General features: G+C 43.2%; 2 protein-coding genes across 2 annotated transcripts; both read left to right on the top strand.

The window, feature by feature from the left end:
* Window positions 1–9,141: 9,141 nt before the first annotated feature.
* LOC149972898 (trace amine-associated receptor 13c-like) lies at window positions 9,142–10,089 on the top strand. The gene has a single exon (XM_090215085.1). It carries the CDS (start codon window positions 9,142–9,144, stop codon window positions 10,087–10,089), a length of 948 nt encoding a protein of 315 aa, XP_090071211.1.
* A 6,179-nt stretch (window positions 10,090–16,268) lies between these two features.
* Window positions 16,269–17,231, top strand: LOC149972899 (trace amine-associated receptor 13c-like). Its single transcript, XM_090216318.1, has one exon. It carries the CDS (start codon window positions 16,269–16,271, stop codon window positions 17,229–17,231), a length of 963 nt encoding a protein of 320 aa, XP_090072444.1.
* The last annotated feature ends 5,425 nt before the right edge of the window (window positions 17,232–22,656 follow it).

The raw sequence follows: 22,656 nt of genomic DNA on the forward strand, positions 1-22,656 counted from the left end.
TCTGGGTCTAGTGCAACGGGAGACCAAGGGCCTAGATCTAGGGCAGGTGGTTTGGCATGTGCACTGAGGGAGCTGTCTCTTGCTGACTCTGGCTCGGGGATGCCCACCAACTGAGGGCAGATGCTGCAAACCTAGTGGGGAAGAGAACCTACAGCCTGGCGGAGCAGTGGACTGAGGGCTGACCAGGGCTGGAGACAGTGAGGATGAATCTGAATCTGACAGGGAAAATGACTCTGAACCTGACATTGAGAACGACATTGAACTTGACAGAGAAACTGACGCTGGACTTGGAGAATAGTAGAGCTAGTGGAGCCTCTGAGCCTAGTGGAGAAGGAGCTTGATGACCCAAATGGGCTAGGGACTGAGAGATGACTAATGCTGAGGAAAACAGACCTAGTGCAGCTAGAGACCAATGGCCTGGTGAAGCTGGAGACTAATGACCTAGTGTAGCTGGAGACCAGTGACCCAATGCAGCTAGAGACCAATGACCTGGTGCAGCTGGAGACTAATGACCTGGTGCAGCTGGAGACTAATGACCTAGTGTAGCTGGAGACCAGTGACCCAATGCAGCTAGAAACCAATGACCTGGTACAGCTGGAGACTAATGACCAGTGACCTAGTGCAGCTGGAAACCATTTTTATTTATTTTTTATTTTGTCTTTATTTAATTAGGCAAATAAGTTAAGAACATTCTTAAGAACTTTCGATAATCCATATATTCTTAATTCCTTTACTTAGATTTCTGTGTATTAAGTATTTGTTGTGAAATTGTTAGATATTGCTTGTTAGATATTACTGCACTGTCCGAACTAGATGCACAAGCATTTCTCTACACCTGAAATAACATCTACTAAACATCTGTATGTTTGAAAATAAAAGAGAGCTGCACACTCTGTCCTGTCGAAACGTTGGTATTACATTTTTGCATCTGAGCTCCTAGAGTGTGCGGCTCTCTTTTATTTTCAAGTTTCTACTCCGCTAGCCAGCACCTCGTCTTAATAGGTGTGCGTTTCATTTTCTTCTAGAAACATCGGTATGTGACCAATAAAATTAGATTTGATCTGATTTCTAATGAGTGACTGCAATCCACACTTTGGTTTTGGTAGTCACTGCCAACAAACACGAATGTTAGCATTTTCAGACAAACACATCACTTCCTTCAGCACACTACCACAACAGTATGGTTCTTAGAGAGCATATTACATCAGCAGAAGTCAACCTGTGCTCTGTGAATGAGGTCTAAAACTCTAAGGAATTCCACCAATTAAAGGTGTTACTCCAGGGACCTAATAAGGCCCTAAAACAGCATAAACATTCAAAGTGAACCTAAGTACAGCTCTATCGTCATTTGTGTGAGTACAACTTCCATTAGGTCTCAGCCTCAGTACAACCCTCACCCCTAAACAAGTCTTTCCTGCACAGGTCAAGAATCCCACCACTGAATCATGACTCTGTCAAAGGAGGGATCTGAACCGTAGTATCCTGAGTGGATAACCAACATATTAACCAATAGTAAAAGAGGAAAGTCCCTCTTGGACCGAGGGTGACACTGATTTAGAAGTTCCAGGCAGGGCTACCTCATCACCAGAGCATGAGTCTGACTCACCTCTGCTACAAATGTCTATTTTAGTCATTGAGCAGATAAGGGGGGGGGGGGGGAGTGGCATTAATCAATATACTCACGAAGAGGTAGGTTTTCAGACAAAACCTACCATAAATTCACTCAAGTCTCAATCCTACATGCTCTCTATAGTGTTTCTGACAAAAAAACAAGACATTTTGGGATATAAAGAAGGATTTTACCTAACAAAACGACCATTCACTTTGTAGCTGGGACCCTTGGGATTGCAAACAGAGGAGGATCTTCAGAAGTAAGTGATTTATTTCATCGCTATTTGTGATTTTGTGAAGCTTGTGCTTTATGAAAAATATGTTGATGTGGGGCGCCGTCCTCCCCCATCCTAATCCATCCAGATCCGTATTGGCAGTTCGTGGGGGTGGACAACGCTTCAGACGTCAGAGTGGGGGCTGTCCTGTCCAGTGTTCGGCCCATGACCAACAGCTGCATCCTTGCACTTTCCTCTCCCATCGTATCAACCTCACACGAAGTCTAAAATGTCATGGTATGCTGTGTTAAAATCTCATGGCTGTAGTGTTAAGATTTCCCTTCACTGAAAGTAAGGGTTCTAGCTCAAACCATTAAAAACTGCCCCAGACCATTATTCCACCCACACCAAACTTTACAGTTGGCACTATGCATTGGGGCAGGTAGCGTTTTCATGTAATCCGCCAAATCCAGATTCGTGAAGTGTGATTCATCACTCCAGAGACGCTTTTTTCACTGCTCCAGAGCCCAATAACGGAGTGCTTTACACCACTCAATTCGGCACTTGGCATTGCACGGCCATCGAAACCCATTTCATGAAGCTCCTGATGAAGAGTTATTGTGCTGCCGTTGCTTCCAGAGTCAGTTTGGAACTCGGTAGTGAGTGTTGCAACTGAGGACAGAGGAATTTTAATCGCTTCGTTTTGCAGCACTCGGCCTTCCCGTTCTGTGAGCTTGTGTGGCCTACTACTTCGCGACTGAGACATTGTGCTCCTAGATGCTTCCATTAAAAAATAACAGCACTTACAGTTGAACGGGAAAGCTCTAGCAGGGCAGAATTTTTACAAACTGACTGATTGGAAAGGTGGCATCCTATGACGTTGAAAGTCACAAAGCTCTTCAGTAAGCCAATTCTACTGCCAATGTTTGTCTATGGAAATTGCATGGCTGTGTGCTGGAGTTTATACAACTGTCAGCAAAGGGTTTGGCTGAACTAGTCAAATCCACTTTTTGAAGGGGTGTTTTGATACTTTGTGTATTTAGTGTATCTTTGACTAACAATCATGTGAAATTCATATATATACATATATATATATAGCGAGAGAGAGAGAGAGAGAGAGAGATAGAGAGAGAGAGAGAGAGAACTGGGGAAGTGCTTGCAGGTCAAGGAGACACTGGATGAACACAAGAGGGGGTGGCAGGAGCAGATGTGACAACCACAGGAGGGGGCATCTAGCTGGGTCCAGGGTCAGGCAGAAGGTCAAACACAGGGGGTCCAAAAAGGCATCAGTACAGGCACGGAAAAGGCTAGTAACGTCGTCCGGGAGATTAGGCAATAGTTCGATAACAGGAAACCCGATAGGCTAAAGTACAGGCAGGGAATAGGCAAAAGGCATTGTTAGTGAAAAAGGCATTGTTACAGGAAAAACAGAGCTTCGAAAAGACATGTGTCACAAAAAAAACTCACAATGATGGGGTGCATAGAACTGAACTAAATACAGTGCCTTGCGAAAGTATTCGGCCCCCTTGAACTTTGCGACCTTTTGCCACATTTCAGGCTTCAAACATAAAAATATAAAACTGTATTTTTTTGTGAGGAATCAACAACAAGTGGGACACAATCATGAAGTGGAACGACATTTATTGGATATTTCAAACTTTTTTAACAAATCAAAAACTGAAAAAATTCCCTGCTGAAGAAAAGCAGGCCCAAACCATGATGCTGCCACCACCATGTTTGACAGTGGGGATGGTGTGTTCAGGGTGATGAGCTGTGTTGCTTTTACGCCAAACATAACGTTTTGCATTGTTGCCAAAAAGTTCAATTTTGGTTTCATCTGACCAGAGCACCTTCTTCCACATGTTTGGTGTGTCTCCCAGGTGGCTTGTGGCAAACTTTAAACACTTTTTATGGATATCTTTAAGAAATGGCTTTCTTCTTGCCACTCTTCCATAAAGGCCAGATTTGTGCAATATACGACTAATTGTTGTCCTATGGACAGAGTCTCCCACCTCAGCTGTAGATCTCTGCAGTTCATCCAGAGTGATCATGGGCCTCTTGGCTGCATCCCTGATCAGTCTTCTCCTTGTATGAGCTGAAAGTTTAGAGGGATGGCCAGGTCTTGGTAGATTTGCAGTGGTCTGATACTCCTTCCATTTCAATATTATCGCTTGCACAGTGCTCCTTGGGATGTTTAAAGCTTGAGAAATCTTTTTGTATCCAAATCCGGCTTTAAACTTCTTCACAACAGTATCTCGGACCTGCCTGGTGTGTTCCTTGTTCTTCATGATGCTCTCTGCGCTTTTAACGGACCTCTGAGACTATCACAGTGCAGGTGCATTTATACGGAGACTTGATTACACACAGGTGGATTGTATTTATCATCATTAGTAATTTAGGTCAACATTGGATCATTCAGAGATCCTCACTGAACTTCTGGAGAGAGTTTGCTTCACTGAAAGTAAAGGGGCTGAATAATTTTGCACGCCCAATTTTTCAGTTTTTGATTTGTTAAAAAAGTTTGAAATATCCAATAAATGTCGTTCCACTTCAGGATTGTGTCCCACTTGTTGTTGATTCTTCACAAAAAAATACAGTTTTATATCTTCATGTTTGAAGCCTATGTGGTATTGTGCATAGATTGATTAGGAGGGGAAAAAACAATGCAACAAATTTAAGAATAGGGCTGTAACGTAAGAAAATGTTGAAAAAGTCAAGAGGTCTGAATAATTTCCGAATGCACTTTCTGTTTTACTGTTTAGAAATGAAGACACCTTATGTATCTAATCCCCCAATTTGAAGAATTCATAAGAATTTGAACAACTTCGGCAATTTTTCCTCTCAGTGGCGTTGAGGCGGTGGGAGAAGAAGGAACAGGGATGCAGCTTAAGGTCCCGGGCAGAACTTTGGGACAGAACCCCCACTCCTACATCCGAAGCATTGGCCTCCACCACGAACTGACGGGATGTGTCCGGATGAACCAGGATCGGAGCCGTCGTTAAGAAGTTTTTAAGGTCCCAGAACACCCGGTCAGTGGCCATGGATCATGTGAACGGAACCTTTGCAGAGGTGAGGGCAGAGAGAGGGAGGCCAGGGTGCTGTTACCTCGGATAAAGCGACAATAAATGTTGGCGACTTCAGGATGTGTTGCAGTGTTGCAGCTGCACCCTGGACGTAGGCTGAGGCCATTCCACCACAGCTTTCACATTCTCGGGGTCCATCTGGACACTCCCAACAGAGATGATGTAGCCCAGTAAAGGAATAGTGGAGCAATGGAACTCACTTTTCCTGCTTGACAAACAACTAGTTCTCCAGAAGGCGCTGGAGAACCTATCGGACACGGAGCACGTGTTCCTCGGGGGAGCGGGAGAAGACCAGAATATCATCAATGTAGACAAAGAACATCGTTCACCAGAGCCTGGAACACAGCAGGGGAGTTGGCGAGGCCAAAGGGCATGACCAGATATTCGTAGTGGCCGCTGGCTGTGTTGAAGTCGGTCTTCCATTCATCCCCCTCATATCCGCAGCAGGCCGCAGGGTCTGGTCATTGATGTTAAAACGATGGCGCCGACAGAAAGTTGCCTCGCTTCTGGTCCTGAGAAAACTATGCAGTTCTTTGTTTTTTAATGTCTTGTTTCTTACATTGTTAGCCCAGATAATCTCAAGTGTTATTACATAAAGAAAGGAAGGATTCTTTATGTTAGGAAGGATTACATAAGGAAGAACGATTGGATATAAAAGCGATGTTAACTTACCATCATTATGACAAGGAATACGTTTTTCCTGAAACAGATACTTTGTTCGGACCTCCCCCCTGGACATGCAATCTTATCCCAGAGGCCGAAGCAAAACAACGTGGTCGCTGCAAATTTGGCTAGTCATCTAAAACACTCAAACTTTATAGATGCACAATCATGAGCATCCTGTTGGGCTGCATCACCGCCTGCAACGGCAACTGCACTGCCCTCAACCGTAAGGCTCTCCAGAGGGTAGTGTGGTCTGCACAACGCATCACCTGGGGCAAACAACCTGCCCTCCAGGAAATCTACAGCACCTGATGTCACAGGAAGGCCAAAAAGATCATCAAGGACAACAACCATCCGAGCCACTGCCTGTTCACCCCACTATCATCCAGAAGGCGAGGTCAGTACAGGTGCATCAAAGGTGGGACCGAGAGACCGAAAGACAGCTTCAATCTCAAGGCCATCAGACTGTTAAACAGCCATCACTAACAAAGGTATCACTAGTCACTTTAAATAACGCTACTTCAAAAATGTTAACATATACATATGAGATGAGTTGTGTAGGATATATAGTATTCTATACCATCTACTGCATCTTGCCTATGCCGCACGGCCATCGCTCATCCATATATTTATATGTACGTACTCTTATTAATCCCTTTACATTTGTGTGTATCAGGTAGTTGTGAATTTGTTAAAATACTTGTTATATATTACTGCATAGTCAGAACTAGAAACACAAGCATTTCGCTACACATGCAATAACATCTGCTAACCATATGTATGTGACCAATAAAATTGAATTTGATCTGATTTCTAATGACTGACTGCAATCCACACTTTGGTTTTGGTAGTCACTGCCAACAAACACGAATGTTAGCATTTTCAGACAAATACATTACTTCCTTCAGCACACTACGAAACGCCTGATTTGGTAGGCATTTCGTAGACCCAGCTTGGAGAAGACAGTGGTCCCCTGGAGCAGCTTGAAGGCTGAGGAAATGAGTGTTAGCGGATAACGGTTCTTCAGTTGTCCCCAGTAGTCCCCAGCAGTCAATGCACTTCTGCAGGGTCTTGTCCTTCTTCTACACGAAGAAGAACCCTGCGCCAGCGGGAGAGGAGGAGGGACGTTTAAATCCTGTAGCTAGGGTGTCCCCAATCTAAATAAACTCAAATGTATTTATATAGCCCTTCGTACATCAGCTATTATCTCAAAGTGCTGTACAGAAACCCAGCCTAAAACCCCAAACAGCAAGCAATGCAGGTGTAGAACCACGGTGGCTAGGAAAATCTCCCTAGAAAGGCCAAAACCTAGGAAGAAACCTAGAGAGGAACCAGGCTATGTGGGATGGCCAGTCCTCTTCTGGCTGTGCCGGGTGGAGATTATAACAGAACATGGCCAAGATGTTCAAATGTTCAAAAATTACCAGCATGGTCCAATAATAATAAGGCAGAACAGTTGAAACTGGAGCAGCAGCACGGCCAGGTGGACTGGGGACAGCAAGGAGTCATCATGTCAGGTAGTCCTGAGGCATGGTCCTATTGCTCAGGTCCTCCGAGAGAGAGAAAGAAAGAGAGAAAGAGAGAATTAGAGAGAGCACACTTAAAGTCACACAGGACACTGAATAGGACAGGAGAAGTACTTCAGATATAACAAACTGACCCTAGCCCCCGGACACATAAACTACTGCAGCATAAATACTGGAGGCTGAGACAGGAGGGGTCAGGAGACACTGTCTAGTTCTCAATAGCCTTGGTCTCTGGTCCCGACAATGAGTACAGACGTCCCCCGGGGCATGGCAGAACAAACTCCAGCCCATGATAGCACCCGTAGAACAGTTGATGAGTGGAATGTGTCGCTGGAGTCAGGAGAATCCCAACACCATGGGAATCTGGAGGGACGTGATGAGCGGGAACTGAATGGTCTCGCTCTGTTTCCCTGACACACGTAGGTTGATGGGAGTGGTGTTATTGGTGACCCGACCTATAGAGCGCACGTCCAGCACTCTAACATCCATGGGAATGGAGAGGGGCTGAGTGGGGATGTTCAGCTCGGTGTGGCGTCCAGAAAGCTCTCATCGGCCCCTGAGTCAATGAGAACCCAGAGAGATTTGGACTGGTACCCCCACAGCAGAATGACAAGCAGAAAAGTTCTCCATATGGCCCACCAGAGTACTCACTCCCTGGAGAGCCTGGTCCTGTACCGGGCACTATAATATAAAATGACCAAAAGTCCCGCAATACAGACAGCTCCTTGTCCTGATCCTGTGTTGCCGTTCTGCTTGTGACAGCCCAGCTCTGCCTAGTTGCATGGTGTCGGGAAACAGTGCCTCTGCCCTTTTCGGTGACTCTTGAGGAAGGTCCGGAATCGTTGAGTGCTCTCGGCCACGGGACTGTCGGGGACTTCCAGGATGGCTCGAAGGCGAGGTGGAATTTCTGGACGAGTGAGTGACATCGAATTCCCTGCTCATTTGTCATTCCAGCAATCGCCCATTGATGTGGATGGTCAAAGCGATGAGTGAGCCAAGATCTGTGGGTATCTCCTGAGCCGCAAGCTCGTTCTCAACCTCCTCCGAGACGCCGTGCAAGAACATGTCGAATAATGCTTCTGGGCTCCACGCACTCTCCGTTGCCAAAGTGCGGAAACAAACAAGACAAAATGGCACAGACAGAGAGGAAACACAGGTACAAATACACAGGGGATAATGAGGAAGAAGGGTGACACCTGGAGGGGGGTGGACACAATCACAAAGAAAGGTGAAACAGATCAGGGTGTGACACAAACATGTCAGTATAGAGACAAAGTGGAATCGCAATTCAGCGGCTCAGACACAGGATTTATTAATGATTCAGTTCAGATTGATATTTTTATAGTCTATGGAATCTTCCTATGGAATGCCACTATTTTGATTGCATTTGCTATTAGCATGTACACCATAAATGTATGCTATCTCATCAACTTCACTACTGTCAACTTTTCTACACACTGACCAATTGACTTGTGGCGTGCCATCATGTTTCCTGAGTTTGTGGATTATGGTCCAAACTGAGCTCTGACATCGACCCAAACATTTAGTTTTACACAGTTTCCAAACTAAAAAGCCTTTGAGTGACCAAAACATCACCCATGCTATATTTTCCCCATTAAAATGCTCTGTTAAGTAAATGCACCTTTTCTCTCATCTCTAATGATCAGTCAGGCTGAAGGACAGGCTAGGTGGGCACAGAAACATCCAATCCTGTCATACATTACATCATGCTTTCACAAATGATTTGTTAATCCAACCATTTGTTCACTTGTGTATGTTTTGTTGGTGGTTGTGGTGATGTGTGTGTGTGTGTGTGTGTGTGTGTGTGTGTGTGTGTGTGTGTGTGTGTGTGTGTGTGTGTGTGTGTGTGTGTGTGTGTGTGTGTGTGTGTGTGCAGAGAGACTCCAGGGAGGGGAGTTTCTGTCAGTAACTCAGGTATAAATATAGAGGCAGAGCTCAGAGTTTCTCAGAAGGTGGACCTGACAGGGTCACACACAGGACCAAGCAGGAGCAGGACCTCAGCATTTTTACTTTTCAATACAAATGGAGACACATGAAGATGTTCAATACTGTTTTCGAGACAGAAACTCTTCTTGCAGAAAGGCTTTGCTATCGACATCTATCTACATAACACTGTACATCTTCTTCTCATTGATTTCGGCAGTTACAGTATTTTTTAATCTACTGGTGATCATCTCCATCTCTCATTTCAAGCAGCTCCACACTACAACCAACCTGCTCATCCTCTCTCTGGCTGTGTCAGATCTCCTGGTGGGACTGATTGTGATACCAGTAATGACTGTAGCAACAATGGAACCATGCTGGGGTTTTGGGGAATATTTCTGTGTGTTTCATGCCTACTTTGTTTCTTTATGTACTTCTTTGTCTCTGGGCAATTTGGTAATTATATCTATTGACCGCTATGTTGCTGTGTGTGATCCCTTATTGTACCACTCTAAAATAACAACATCAAGAATCACGTGTTGTATATCCATTACCTGGGGTTGTTGTATCATATACCGTGCTGCTAATATACAATATTTTGTAAATGTACAGGTACCAAGTAGGTGTTTGAAAGAATGTACTACTGTTGAAGGGTCAATCTGGGTTAATATCACTGACCTTGTAATTACAATGGTTGTCCCGTGCTCTGTTATTATAACACTTTATTTGAAAATCTTTGTTGTGGCCAGATCACAGGCCAGAAAGGTATTTTCAAAAGAGGCTGCTAGCGTGTCTGGTGTTAAAACTGTACAGGCAAATAAGTCTGAGAGAAAAGCAACGAAAACTCTGTCTATTGTTGTTTTCAACTATCTCATTTGTTGGATTCCATCTCTATTTGTTTTCTTTTTCTTTTCTGTTTTAATTGATAATTTATTATCATATTTCATCCGTTTTCTGTCATTTGTTAATTCCTTAATTAATCCAATCATTTATGCTTTCCTTTATCCATGGTTTAAAGTGACAGCTAAACTTATATTAAGACGTTAATTTTTCCAATAATATGATTCCCTAGTTCTGCAAACATAGGTTTGATATAGTTTTGTTCAACAGGTGTTGTAATTATTTCACGTAACAATACACTGACATGACTCATCTCACTGTTGTCATCATAGGTACATGTGGTGTTGATAAAGAATGATTTGCCTGGATTGGAATGGAATGACTTGGAGAAGGCATAAGAAGGCATAAGCTTATAAAGCCTCCACATTGACTCTGGACCGGTATCCCCTGCATATAGCCTCCACATTGACTCTGTACCGGTACCCCCTGTATATAGCCTCCACATTGACTCTGTACCGTAATACCCTGTATATAGCCTCCACATTGACTCTGGACCGGTACCCCCTGTATATAGCCTCCACATTGACTCTGTACCGTAATACCCTGTATATAGCCTCCACATTGACTCTGGACCGGTACCCCCTGTATATAGCCTCCACATTGACTCTGGACCGGTATCCCCTGTATATAGCCTCCACATTGACTCTGTACCGGTACCCCCTGTATATAGCCTCCACATTGACTCTGTACCGTAATACCCTGTATATAGCCTCCACATTGACTCTGGACCGGTATCCCCTGTATATAGTCTCCACATTGACTCTGTACCGGTACCCCCTGTATATAGCCTCCACATTGACTCTGTACCGGTACCCCCTGTATATAGTCTCCACATTGACTCTGGACCGGTACCCCCTGTATATAGCATCCACATTGACTCTGTACCGTAATACCCTGTATATAGGCTCCACATTGACTCTGTACCGGTACCCCCTGTATATAGCCTCCACATTGACTCTGTACCGTAATACCCTGTATATAGCCTCCACATTGACTCTGGACCGGTATCCCCTGTATATAGTCTCCACATTGACTCTGTACCGGTACCCCCTGTATATAGCCTCCACATTGACTCTGTACCGGTACCCCCTGTATATAGTCTCCACATTGACTCTATACCGGTACCCCCTGTATATAGCCTCCACATTAACTCTGTACCGGTACTCCCTGTATATAGCCTCCACATTGACTCTGTACCGGTACCCCCTGTATATAGCCTCCACATTGACTCTGGACCGGTATCCCCTGGATATAGCCTCCACATTGACTCTGTACCGTAATACCCTGTATATAGCCTCCACATTGACTCTGGACCGGTACCCCCTGTATATAGCATCCACATTGACTCTGTACCGTAATACCCTGTATATAGGCTCCACATTGACTCTGGACCGGTATCCCCTGTATATAGCCTCCACATTGACTCTGTACCGGTACTCCCTGTATATAGCCTCCACATTGACTGTGTACCGGTACCCCCTGTATATAGCCTCCACATTGACTCTGGACCGGTATCCCCTGTATATAGCCTCCACATTGACTCTGTACCGGTACCCCCTGTATATAGCCTCCACATTGACTCTGTACCGTAATACCCTGTATATAGCCTCCACATTGACTCTGTACCGGTACCCCCTGTATATAGCCTCCACATTGACTCTGTACCGTAATACCCTGTATATAGCCTCCACATTGACTCTGTACCGGTATCCCCTATATATAGCCTCCACATTGACTCTATACCGGTATCCCCTGTATATAGCCTCCACATTGACTCTGTACCGGTATCCCCTGTATATAGCCTCCACATTGACTCTGCACCGGTACCCCCTGTATATAGCCTCCACATTGACTCTGTACCGGTACCCCTTGTATATAGCCTCCACATTGACTCTGTACCGGTACCCCCTGTATATAGCCTCCACATTGACTCTGTACCGGTATCCCCTGTATATAGCCTCCACATTGACTCTTTACCGGTATCCCCTGTATATAGCCTCCACATTGACTCTTTACCGGTATCCCCTGTATATAGCCTCCACATTGACTCTGTACCGTAATACCCTGTATATAGCCTCCACATTGAATCTGTACCGGTATCCCCTGTATATAGCCTCCACATTGACTCTGTACCGGTATCCCCTGTATATAGCCTCCACATTGACTCTGTACCGGTATCCCCTGTATATAGCCTCCACATTGACTCTGCACCGGTACCCCCTGTATATAGCCTCCACATTGACTCTGTACCGGTACCCCTTGTATATAGCCTCCACATTGACTCTGTACCGGTACCCCCTGTATATAGCCTCCACATTGACTCTGTACCGGTATCCCCTGTATATAGCCTCCACATTGACTCTGTACCGGTATCCCCTGTATATAGCCTCCACTTTGACTCTGTACCGGTATCCCCTGTATATAGCCTCCACATTGACTCTGCACCGGTACCCCCTGTATATAGCCTCCACATTGACTCTGTACCGGTACCCCTTGTATATAGCCTCCACATTGACTCTGTACCGGTACCCCCTGTATATAGCCTCCACATTGACTCTGTACCGGTATCCCCTGTATATAGCCTCCACATTGACTCTGTACCGGTATCCCCTGTATATAGCCTCCACATTGACTCTTTACCGGTATCCCCTGTATATAGCCTCCACATTGACTCTGTACCGGTACCCCCTGTATATAGCCTCCACATTGACTCTGTACCGGTATCCCCTGTATATAGCCTCCACATTGACTCTGTACCGGTACCCCCTGTATATAGCCTCCACATTGACTCTGTACCGGTACCCCCTGTATATAGCCTCCACATTGACTCTGTGCCGGTACCCCCTGTATATAGCCTCCACATTGACTCTGTACCGGTACCCCCTGTATATAGCCTCCACATTGACTCTGTACCGGTACCCCCTGTATATAGCCTCCACATTGACTCTGTACCGGTACCCCCTGTATATAGCCTCCACATTGACTCTGTACCGGTACCCCCTGTATATAGCCTCCACATTGACTCTGTACCGGTACCCCCTGTATATAGCCTCCACATTGACTCTGTACCGGTACCCCCTGTATATAGCCTCCACATTGACTCTTTACCGGTACCCCCTGTATATAGCCTCCACATTGACTCTGTACCGGTATCCCCTGTATATAGCCTCCACATTGACTCTGTAGCGGTATCCCCTGTATATAGCCTCCACATTGACTCTGTACCGGTACCCCTGTATATAGCCTCCACATTGACTCTGTACCGGTACTCCCTGTATATAGCCTCCACATTGACTCTGTACCGGTACCCCCTGTATATAGCCTCCACATTGACTCTGTACCGGTACCCCCTGTATATAGCCTCCACATTGACTCTGTACCGGTACCCCCTGTATATAGCCTCCACATTGACTCTGTACCGGTATCCCCTGTATATAGCCTCCACATTGACTCTGTACCGGTACCCCCTGTATATAGCCTCCACATTGACTCTGTACCGGTACCCCCTGTATATAGCCTCCACATTGACTCTGTACCGGTACCCCCTGTATATAGTCTCCACATTGACTCTGTACCGGTACCCCCTGTATATAGCCTCCACATTGACTCTGTACCGGTACTCCCTGAATATAGCCTCCACATTGACTCTGTACCGGTACCCCCTGTATATAGCCTCCACATTGACTCCGGACCGGTATCCCCTGTATATAGCCTCCACATTGACTCTGTACCGTAATACCCTGTATATAGCCTCCACATTGACTCTGGACCGGTATCCCCTGTATATAGCCTCCACATTGACTCTGTACCGGTACTCCCTGTATATAGCCTCCACATTGACTCTGTACCGGTACCCCCTGTATATAGCCTCCACATTGACTCTGGACCGGTATCCCCTGTATATAGCCTCCACATTGACTCTGTACCAGTACCCCCTGTATATAGCCTCCACATTGACTCTGTACCGTAATACCCTGTATATAGCCTCCACATTGACTCTGGACCGGTATCCCCTGTATATAGCCTCCACATTGACTCTGTACCGGTACCCCCTGTATATAGCCTCCACATTGACTCTGTACCGTAATACCCTGTATATAGCCTCCACATTGACTCTGGACCGGTATCCCCTGTATATAGCCTCCACATTGACTCTGGACCGGTATCCTCTGTATATAGCCTCCACATTGACTCTGGACCGGTACCCCCTGTATATAGCCTCCACATTGACTCTGGACCGGTATCCCCTGTATATAGCCTCCACATTGACTCTGGACCGGTATCCCCTGTATATAGCCTCCACATTGACTCTGTACTGGTACCCCCTGTATATAGCCTCCACATTGACTCTGTACCGTAATACCCTGTATATAGCCTCCACATTGACTCTGTACCGGTACCCCCTTTATATAGCCTCCACATTGACTCTGTACCGGTATCCCCTGTATATAGCCTCCACATTGACTCTGTGCCGGTACTCCTTATATATAGCCTCCGCATTGACTCTGTACCGGTACCCCCTGTATATAGCCTCCACATTGACTCTGGACCGGTATCCCCTGTATATAGCCTCCACATTGACTCTGTACCGGTACCCCCTGTATATAACCTCCACATTGACTCTGTACCGGTACTCCCTGTATATAGCCTCCACATTGACTCTGTACCGGTATCCCCTGTATATAGCCTCCACATTGACTCTGTACCGGTACCCCCTGTATATAGCCTCCACATTGACTCTGTACCGGTATCCCCTGTATATAGCCTCCACATTGACTCTGTACCGGTACCCCCTGTATATAGCCTCCACATTGACTCTGTACCGGTACCCCCTGTATATAGCCTCCACATTGACTCTGTACCGGTATCCCCTGTATATAGCCTCCACATTGACTCTGTACCGGTATCCCCTGTATATAGCCTCCACATTGACTCTGTACCGGTACTCCCTGTATATAGCCTCCACATTGACTCTGTACCGGTACTCCCTGTATATAGCCTCCACTTTGACTCTGTACCGGTACCCCCTGTATATAGCCTCCACATTGACTCTGTACCGGTACCCCCTGTATATAGCCTAGCTGTTGTTATTTTACTGCTGCTCTTTAATTATTTCTTACTGTTATTTTTTTACTTATCTATTTTTCACTTAACACTTATTTTTTCTTAAAACTTCATTGTTGGTTAACGGCTTGTAAGTACGCAATTCACTGTTCAGCAAAGAATAAAATGTGGTTTCATATGATTTGAATTGGAGAAAATGTACCTTTTCTTTCTATCAGTAACTCAGGGATAAACAGAAAGGCAGAGCTAAGAGTCTGTCAGAAGGTGGACCTGACAGGGTCACACACAGGACCAAGCAGGAGCAGGACCTCACTATTTTTACATTTTATTACAAATGGAGAAACATGAAGATGTTCAATACTGTTTTCAGGACAGAAACTCTTCTTGCAGAAAGGCTTTGCTATCGACATCTATCTACATAACACTGTACATCTTCTTCTCATTGATTTCAGCAGTTACAGTATTGTTGAACCTACTGGTGATCATCTCCATCTCTCACTTCAAGCAGGACTATATAAATAAATACATTTGATTTAAACAAACAAGACGAACTGGCACAGACAGACAGAACACACAGGTATAAATACACAGGAGATAATGAGGAAGAAGGGCGACACCCAGAGGTGGGTGGACACAATCACATTGACAGATGAAACAGATCAGGGTGTGACACAAACAGGAAACATGTCAGTATAGAGACAAAGTGGAGTCGCAATTCAGCGGCTCAGACACGGGATTTATTAATAATTCAGTTCAGATCGACATTTTTATAGTCTATGGAATGTTCCTGTCGAATGCCACTATTTTGATTGCATTTGCTATTAGCATCTCATCAACTTCCTATTGTCAACTTTCCTACACACTGACCATGCCCTCATCAGGCTAGGTGGTCACAGCATCATCCAATCCTGTCATACGTTACATCATGCTTTCACAAATTATTTGTTTATCCAACCATTTGTTAATTTGTGTGTGTTTCGTTGGTGGTTGTGGTGGTGGTGTGTGTGTGTGTGTGTGTGTGTGTGTGTGTGTGTGTGTGTGTGTGTGTGTGTGTGTGTGTGTGTGTGTGTGTGTGTGTGTGTGTGTGTGTGTGTGTGTGTGTGTGTGTGTGTGCAGAGAGACTCCAGGGAGGGGAGTTTCTGTTCGTAACTCAGGGATAAATAGAGAGGCAGAGCTCAGAGTTTGTCAGAAGGCGGACCTGACAGGGTCACACACAGGACCAAGCAGGAGCAGGACCTCAGCATTTTTACTTTTTATTACAAATGGAGAAACATGAAGATGTTCAATACTGTTTTCAGGACAGAAACTCTTCTTGCATAAAGGCTTTTCTATCGACATCTATCTACATAACACTGTACATCTTCTTCTCATTGATTTCAGCAGTTACAGTATTTTTGAACCTACTGGTGATCATCTCCATCTCTCACTTCAAGCAGCTCCACACTCCAACCAACCTGCTCATAGTCTCTCTCTCTGCATCAGATCTCCTGGTGGGATTGATTGTGATACCAGTAATGACTGTAGCAATAATGGAATCATGCTGGGGTTTTGGGGAACATTTCTGTGTGTTTCAGATCTACATTGCTTCTGTATGTACTTCTTTATCTCTGGGCAATTTGGTCTTGATATCTATAGACCGCTATGTTGCTGTGTGTGATCCCTTATTGTACCACTCTAAAATAACAATAACAAGAATCACGTGTTGTATTTCCATTACCTGGTGTTGTTGTATCATATACCGTGCTGCTATTGTAAAAAACTTTGTCAATGTACAGGTACCAAGTAGGTGTTTGAAAGAATGTACTACTTTTGAAGGGTCAATCTGGGTTAATTTCACTGACCTTGTTATTACAATGGTTGTCCCGTGCTCTGTTATTATAACACTTTATATGAAAATCTTTGTGGTGGCCAGATCACAGTCCAGAAAGGTATTTTCAAAAGAGGCTGCCAGTGTGACTGGTGTTAAAACTGTACAGGCAAATAAGTCTGAGAGAAAAGCAGCAAAAACTCTATCTATTGTTGTTTTCAACTATTTCATTTGTTGGATTCCAACACTATTTGTTTTCTATTCATTTTCCATTTTAAGTGATAATTTCTTATCATATTTAATCAGTTTTCTGGCATTTGTTAATTCCTTAATTAATCCAATAATTTATGCTTTCCTTTATCCATGGTTTAAAGTGACAACTAAACTTATTTTAACTTTAAAGATAAGACATTCATAGTTCCTATAATATGATTCCCTAGTTCGGCAAAGATAGGTTTGATATAGTTTTGTTCTTCAATTGTTGTAATTATTTCATGTAACAATACACTGACTTGACTTATCTCAGTGTTGTCATCATAGATGCATGTAGTGTTGATACAGAATGATTTGTCTGGATTGGAATGGAATGACTTGGAGAAGGCATAAGAAGGCATAAGCTTATAAAGGACAATGTTGTCATTGTGGATTGTGTACTCCAAATACCTCAGGTTGTGGTTGTTCCGTGTTATTCAATGATAAATAGTGAGCATTCTAATAGTACATTTTGAGGACGTCATGAGTCATTCTATTTGTAGTTTAACATCTCCCTCTAGTGGCTCAATTGTGACACAATGTCTTCATCAAGAGTAGTAAAGTTGAAATGTAAAATACTGCATGATATCAGATAAAGTCTAGGTCTAAATAAATTCAGTATTGTGCAAGTAGTTGATCGTAAAATGTAAGAACATGCAATTATGGGTAACACATTATAATAACATTCAGTAATAAACCATTTGTAAGGAATTTTCATTCTGCTCACCATTTAATATTACGCCCCATTTTGTGTAATGTTATTCAGCTAGGTATTCTCACATTTATAAATAACTACTACAGTTACACATGAATTTTTCAGCACAAGAGTGCAGTAGACCACAGCAGACACTTCAATGTCAACATACTGGTGTACGAACAGTACCACTACGCTCACAACATCACTGTTGCCAGGTCAGGGGTCACACCAGAGTAGCTCTCTCAGATGCTATTTACTCTGAAGGAATATAGAGAGTGGGTATCACACTAAAAAATGTATATTTGATTAGTAAATTGTTTATTCATTTGTCATTAATCCAATATTTATTTTAGTTAACAGGTAATTCACATAATTATAAACAACTTTTATAGTATATGATTCAATAGATCATTCCAAAGATGTTTAATAAATGTATTTTTACCATTCAATACTCATTAGTAAAGTAGTTTTTCCCCTAATCTAAAGTAAAGACTATTCTTTATAAATGTTTTGAACAGTGACCAGTGTAATTTATCACAAAAAGATGGACATGCTATTGGTAGATATTCCAGCAGTACCTGATGCTCCTTAAGTTCTCAAAATGACCTAGAACATATCAATGGATAAACAATAAGCACACAACACAGAGGACGTTAAAGGAAATATATTGAACATTTTATTAGTAGTAGTGTGCTGAAGGAAGTAACGTGTTTGTCTGAAACTGACAGCATCCTTGTTGGCAGTGACTGATTTCAGTCACTCAGTAGAAATCAAATCAAATGTTATTGGTCAAAAACATGTGTTTATTCAATGTTATTGCGGCTGTAAAGAAATGTTTATGCACCTAGTTCCGACAGTGCAGCAATATGTAACAATCTCACAACAAATACCTAATACACCCAAATCTAAGTAAAGAACTGGAATTAAGAATATATGAATATATGGATGAGCATTGTCAGAGTGACACAGACTAAGAGCAGTTCATAGACTATTTACAGGGTAATAGAACCAATATCTAAATACATAATTTAACAGAACATTACGTTTAAAAGGTTACTACATTTAACACACTACAAGTGAAGGTGTCCAAATACGTATGACTTCTTTAAATGGGGGGGCTAGATCCATAAGGTGTTTTCATTTCTAAATGGGAAAACAGATATATATATGAAAATTTCCTAAACTAAAAAGTTGCATTGAGAGTTTTACACCCACTGGGCAAACACTGGTTGAATCAACATTGTTTCTTTTCAACCAACGTGGTGTAGACATTGAATTTACGTCTGTGCCCAGTGGGCAGGGATTGCTTTCAGTAAGTGCGTTGGCCATAGGATGGTACTGAAGTATACAATCTGTGTCTGAGAGGGATGACTTGACTCATTCTATGTGAAAGATAATTATTTATGTTCAATTAAGACAACATATATCTGATCTTTATGTGTTAGGTGAAAGTGTGTCTCTGCCAAACTGAGAAGAGACCATCTGTCTGAATAATACCAAAGCCTTTCATTACAGGAAACTCCCTGAATACAGAGTATTCAGAAAATATTCATACCACTTCACTTATTCCTCATGTTATCGTGTTACAGCCTGAATTCAAAATGTACGAAAACACTTTTTTTCTCATCATCTACATGCAACACCTCATATTGACAAAGTGAAAACAATGTGAAAGCACATTAAATACAGAAATATCTCATTTACATAAAGGATCCTATTTTATATCACAAGCATCTTATAAATGTTTCATAAAGACTTCATAAAGCCTTTATAAACACTACATCAATGTGTCACATATCATCTATAACCACATGTCATCCTCTATGAAGGGTTCACTGTATGTATGAAAATACATTCAAATAAAAGCTGACATTCTCTAACATCAACTCAAATGAAAAAAAGTGAAAATTGGGACCCTTATGTAAATTACATATTTCTGTATTTAATTTGCAATACATTTGCAAAAATGTCTAAAAACATGTTATCACATACATGTGGCTTAACTGTGTGTCAAATGTGACATAACCCACTAGGCCAAATATGACATAAACCTGTGCTTTATAAAGGGTGTCATAAGCAATGCTTAGTAAAGGATCTATGAATCATATTACATTGAGGCATCACAAAGCATTTATAACCTTGTCATTTCAGCAGAGCATTGCAATGACAGGATAGATGGTTTGATTGCCGGGACCACCCATAGGTAAAATTGTATGCACGAGTAAGTAAGTCGCGTTGGATAAAAGCATCTGTTAATTGTATGTATTATAATACTCTAAAACATTTCTAGGATGACCCAACCTCTTTCCCTCTTGGGGGCATAGACAATATTGGGACCTGACCTCAACTTTCTCCAAAATGCTGTGCAGCAGGAAGACACAGTCAACTTTCATTTTTTTTGCCTAATTCTGTTTTTTACCCTAATTCCATTGTCTTGGTTGAGTTTTTTCAAGTTTCGGATATTTCACTTTTTTCTGATTTACCCTGTTTTTAAAACACCTTTTAATTTATTTATTTATAGAAAAACAACTACATTGTAATATCTGTGTTCACAACATTGCTTAAACCACATTAGTGTATTTAACCTTTAATTCAGTGTGCATGCCCTGCACACTGTTGTTTGGTTAGCATTGTTTCTGTAGTACAGTAAGCCACATGTGATGAGTTGCAAATCAAATGCCTACTTGTGGTGCCACTGGACAGCAAAGAACGAGTAAGTTAAACTTTATTTGTTGTAATTTAAATTATTTTGTAGTAGTTAAATGTTGAGTTAGATTTCATAGCTACATCAATAGTTTTTTAAAAATTATTTTGAAGGCTCTGAAGGCACTGGTTTGCAGGGGTCCAAACACCCTTTCCTGGTGTGGACGGACCACCGCAACCTGGAGTACATCAGGGCAGCGAAGAGGCTAAACCCGAGACAGGCTAGATGGGCTCTATTCTTCACCAGGTTCCAATTCACGCTTTCATATAGGCCAGGCTCGAAGAACAAGAATGCGGATGCCCTGTCTCACCTCTATGACGCAGGGGAGAGGCAGGGAGAGGAGACCCACATCATCCCTCCATCCCGTATAATCATGCCAGTGGTGTGGGACATGGACGTCGACATACCGCAGGTCCTGCGTATGGAAACAGCACCTGCACATTGCCCAGAGGACTGCGACAACGTGTCCACGGGTGTGCAGGACCGACTCCTTACCTGGGCACACACGGTGTTGTGTCATCCTGGGATAGGTCATAACATCGCCTGCCTAACTGAGAGGTACTGGTGGCCCACCTTGGCTAGAGACATCCAGGATTACGTCTCTTCCTGCTCCATCTGTCCCCAGTGTAAGACACCCAGACACCTCCCTTATGGAAAGTGCCTTCCCCTGCCGGTTCCACAATGAAACTGGTCTCACCTCTTGGTGGACTTTGTCACTGACCTTCCCCCCTCCCAGGGGAACACCACCGTTCTCATCACCTGGGGGTCACGGTCAGTCTCACCTCCGGGTACCGTCCTCAAGCAAATGGGCAGGTGGAAAGGGTCAATCAGGAAGTGGGCATGTTCCTGAGGTGTTACTCAGGACCGGCCAGGGGAGTGGTTCAGATTTTCTACCTTGAGCTGAGTATGCGCAGAATTAGGCCGACCGCCATCGCAGTGAGGCGCCTGTTTTCTCGCCTGCCGACCGGGTCTGGCTCTCCACCGGTACTGCTGCTCATTCTGTTCACCAACCCCGGACTTTCTTGTCTCATTACTCACACCTGGTTCCCATTCCCCCTGATAAGTAGGTGTAAATATGTGCCCTCTGTTCCACATTGTCCTTGTCAATTATTGTTCCATTTCTGTTGGTCTTGTGAGGACCTGTGCTCTGTTGTATCAGCTTGCATGTTACCGTGTTAGTGTGCACTTGTTATTACGGGTCTAGTCTTGTGTATTGCTATTACTGGTCTCGACCCGTGTATTTATTAGATTTTTACACCTCGCTCTTTGTTTGGGTTACAACACTGTGTTTAATATACAGTTGAAGGTGGATGTTTACATACATTTAGGTTGGAGTCATTAAAACTCGGTTTTCAACCACTCCAGAAATGTCTTGTTAACAAACTATAGTTTTAACAAGTTGTTTAGGACATCTACTTTGTGCATGACACAAGTCATTTTTTCAACAATTGTTGACAGATTATTTCACTTATAATTCACATTATCACAATTCCAGTGGGTCATACATGTACATACACTAAGTTGACTGAGCCTTTAAACAGCTTGGATAATTCCAGAAAATCATATCATGGATTTTAAAGCTTCTGATGGGCTAATTGACATCATCTGAGGTGTACCTGTGGATGTATTTCAAGGTCTACCTTCAAACTCAGTGCCTCTTTGCTTGACATCATGGGAAAATCAAAAGAAATCATCCAATACCTCAGAAAAATAATTGTAGACCACGTTCATCTGTACAAACAATAGTATGCAAGTATAAACACCATGGGACCATGCAGCAATCATACCGCTCAGGAAGGAGATGCGTTCTGTCTCCTAGAAATGAACATACTTTGGTGGCAAAAGTGCAAATCAATCCCAGAACAACAGTAATTGACAAATTCTCACGTTTCATCCGTTTCCTGCCACTTCTATTCCTCAATAAATCCAATAATTTATGCTTTCTTTTATCCATGGTTCAAAGTGACAGCTAATCCTATTTTAACTCTGAAGATGCTATAATTGTATTCCCTGGTTTCACAAACATAGGTTTGACATCGTTATAATATACAATTGTTGTAATTGCTTCTTTCACGTAACAATACACTGACATGACTTATCTCATTGTTCTCGTCAAAGATACCTGTGGTGTTGATACAGAATGATTTGGATGGATTAGATTTGAATGACTTGGAGAAGATATAAGAAGGC

The sequence above is a fragment of the Oncorhynchus mykiss genome, chromosome 22 (assembly GCF_057628025.1).
Source record: "Oncorhynchus mykiss isolate SJ-2025 chromosome 22, ASM5762802v1, whole genome shotgun sequence".
NCBI classification, from domain to species: domain Eukaryota; kingdom Metazoa; phylum Chordata; class Actinopteri; order Salmoniformes; family Salmonidae; genus Oncorhynchus; species Oncorhynchus mykiss.

Bases quoted from the DNA above. Each gene is read 5' to 3' on its own strand.
- LOC149972898 (XM_090215085.1), top strand. From the start codon at position 9,142: ATGGAGACACATGAAGATGTTCAATACTGTTTTCGAGACAGAAACTCT.
- LOC149972899 (XM_090216318.1), top strand. From the start codon at position 16,269: ATGGAGAAACATGAAGATGTTCAATACTGTTTTCAGGACAGAAACTCT.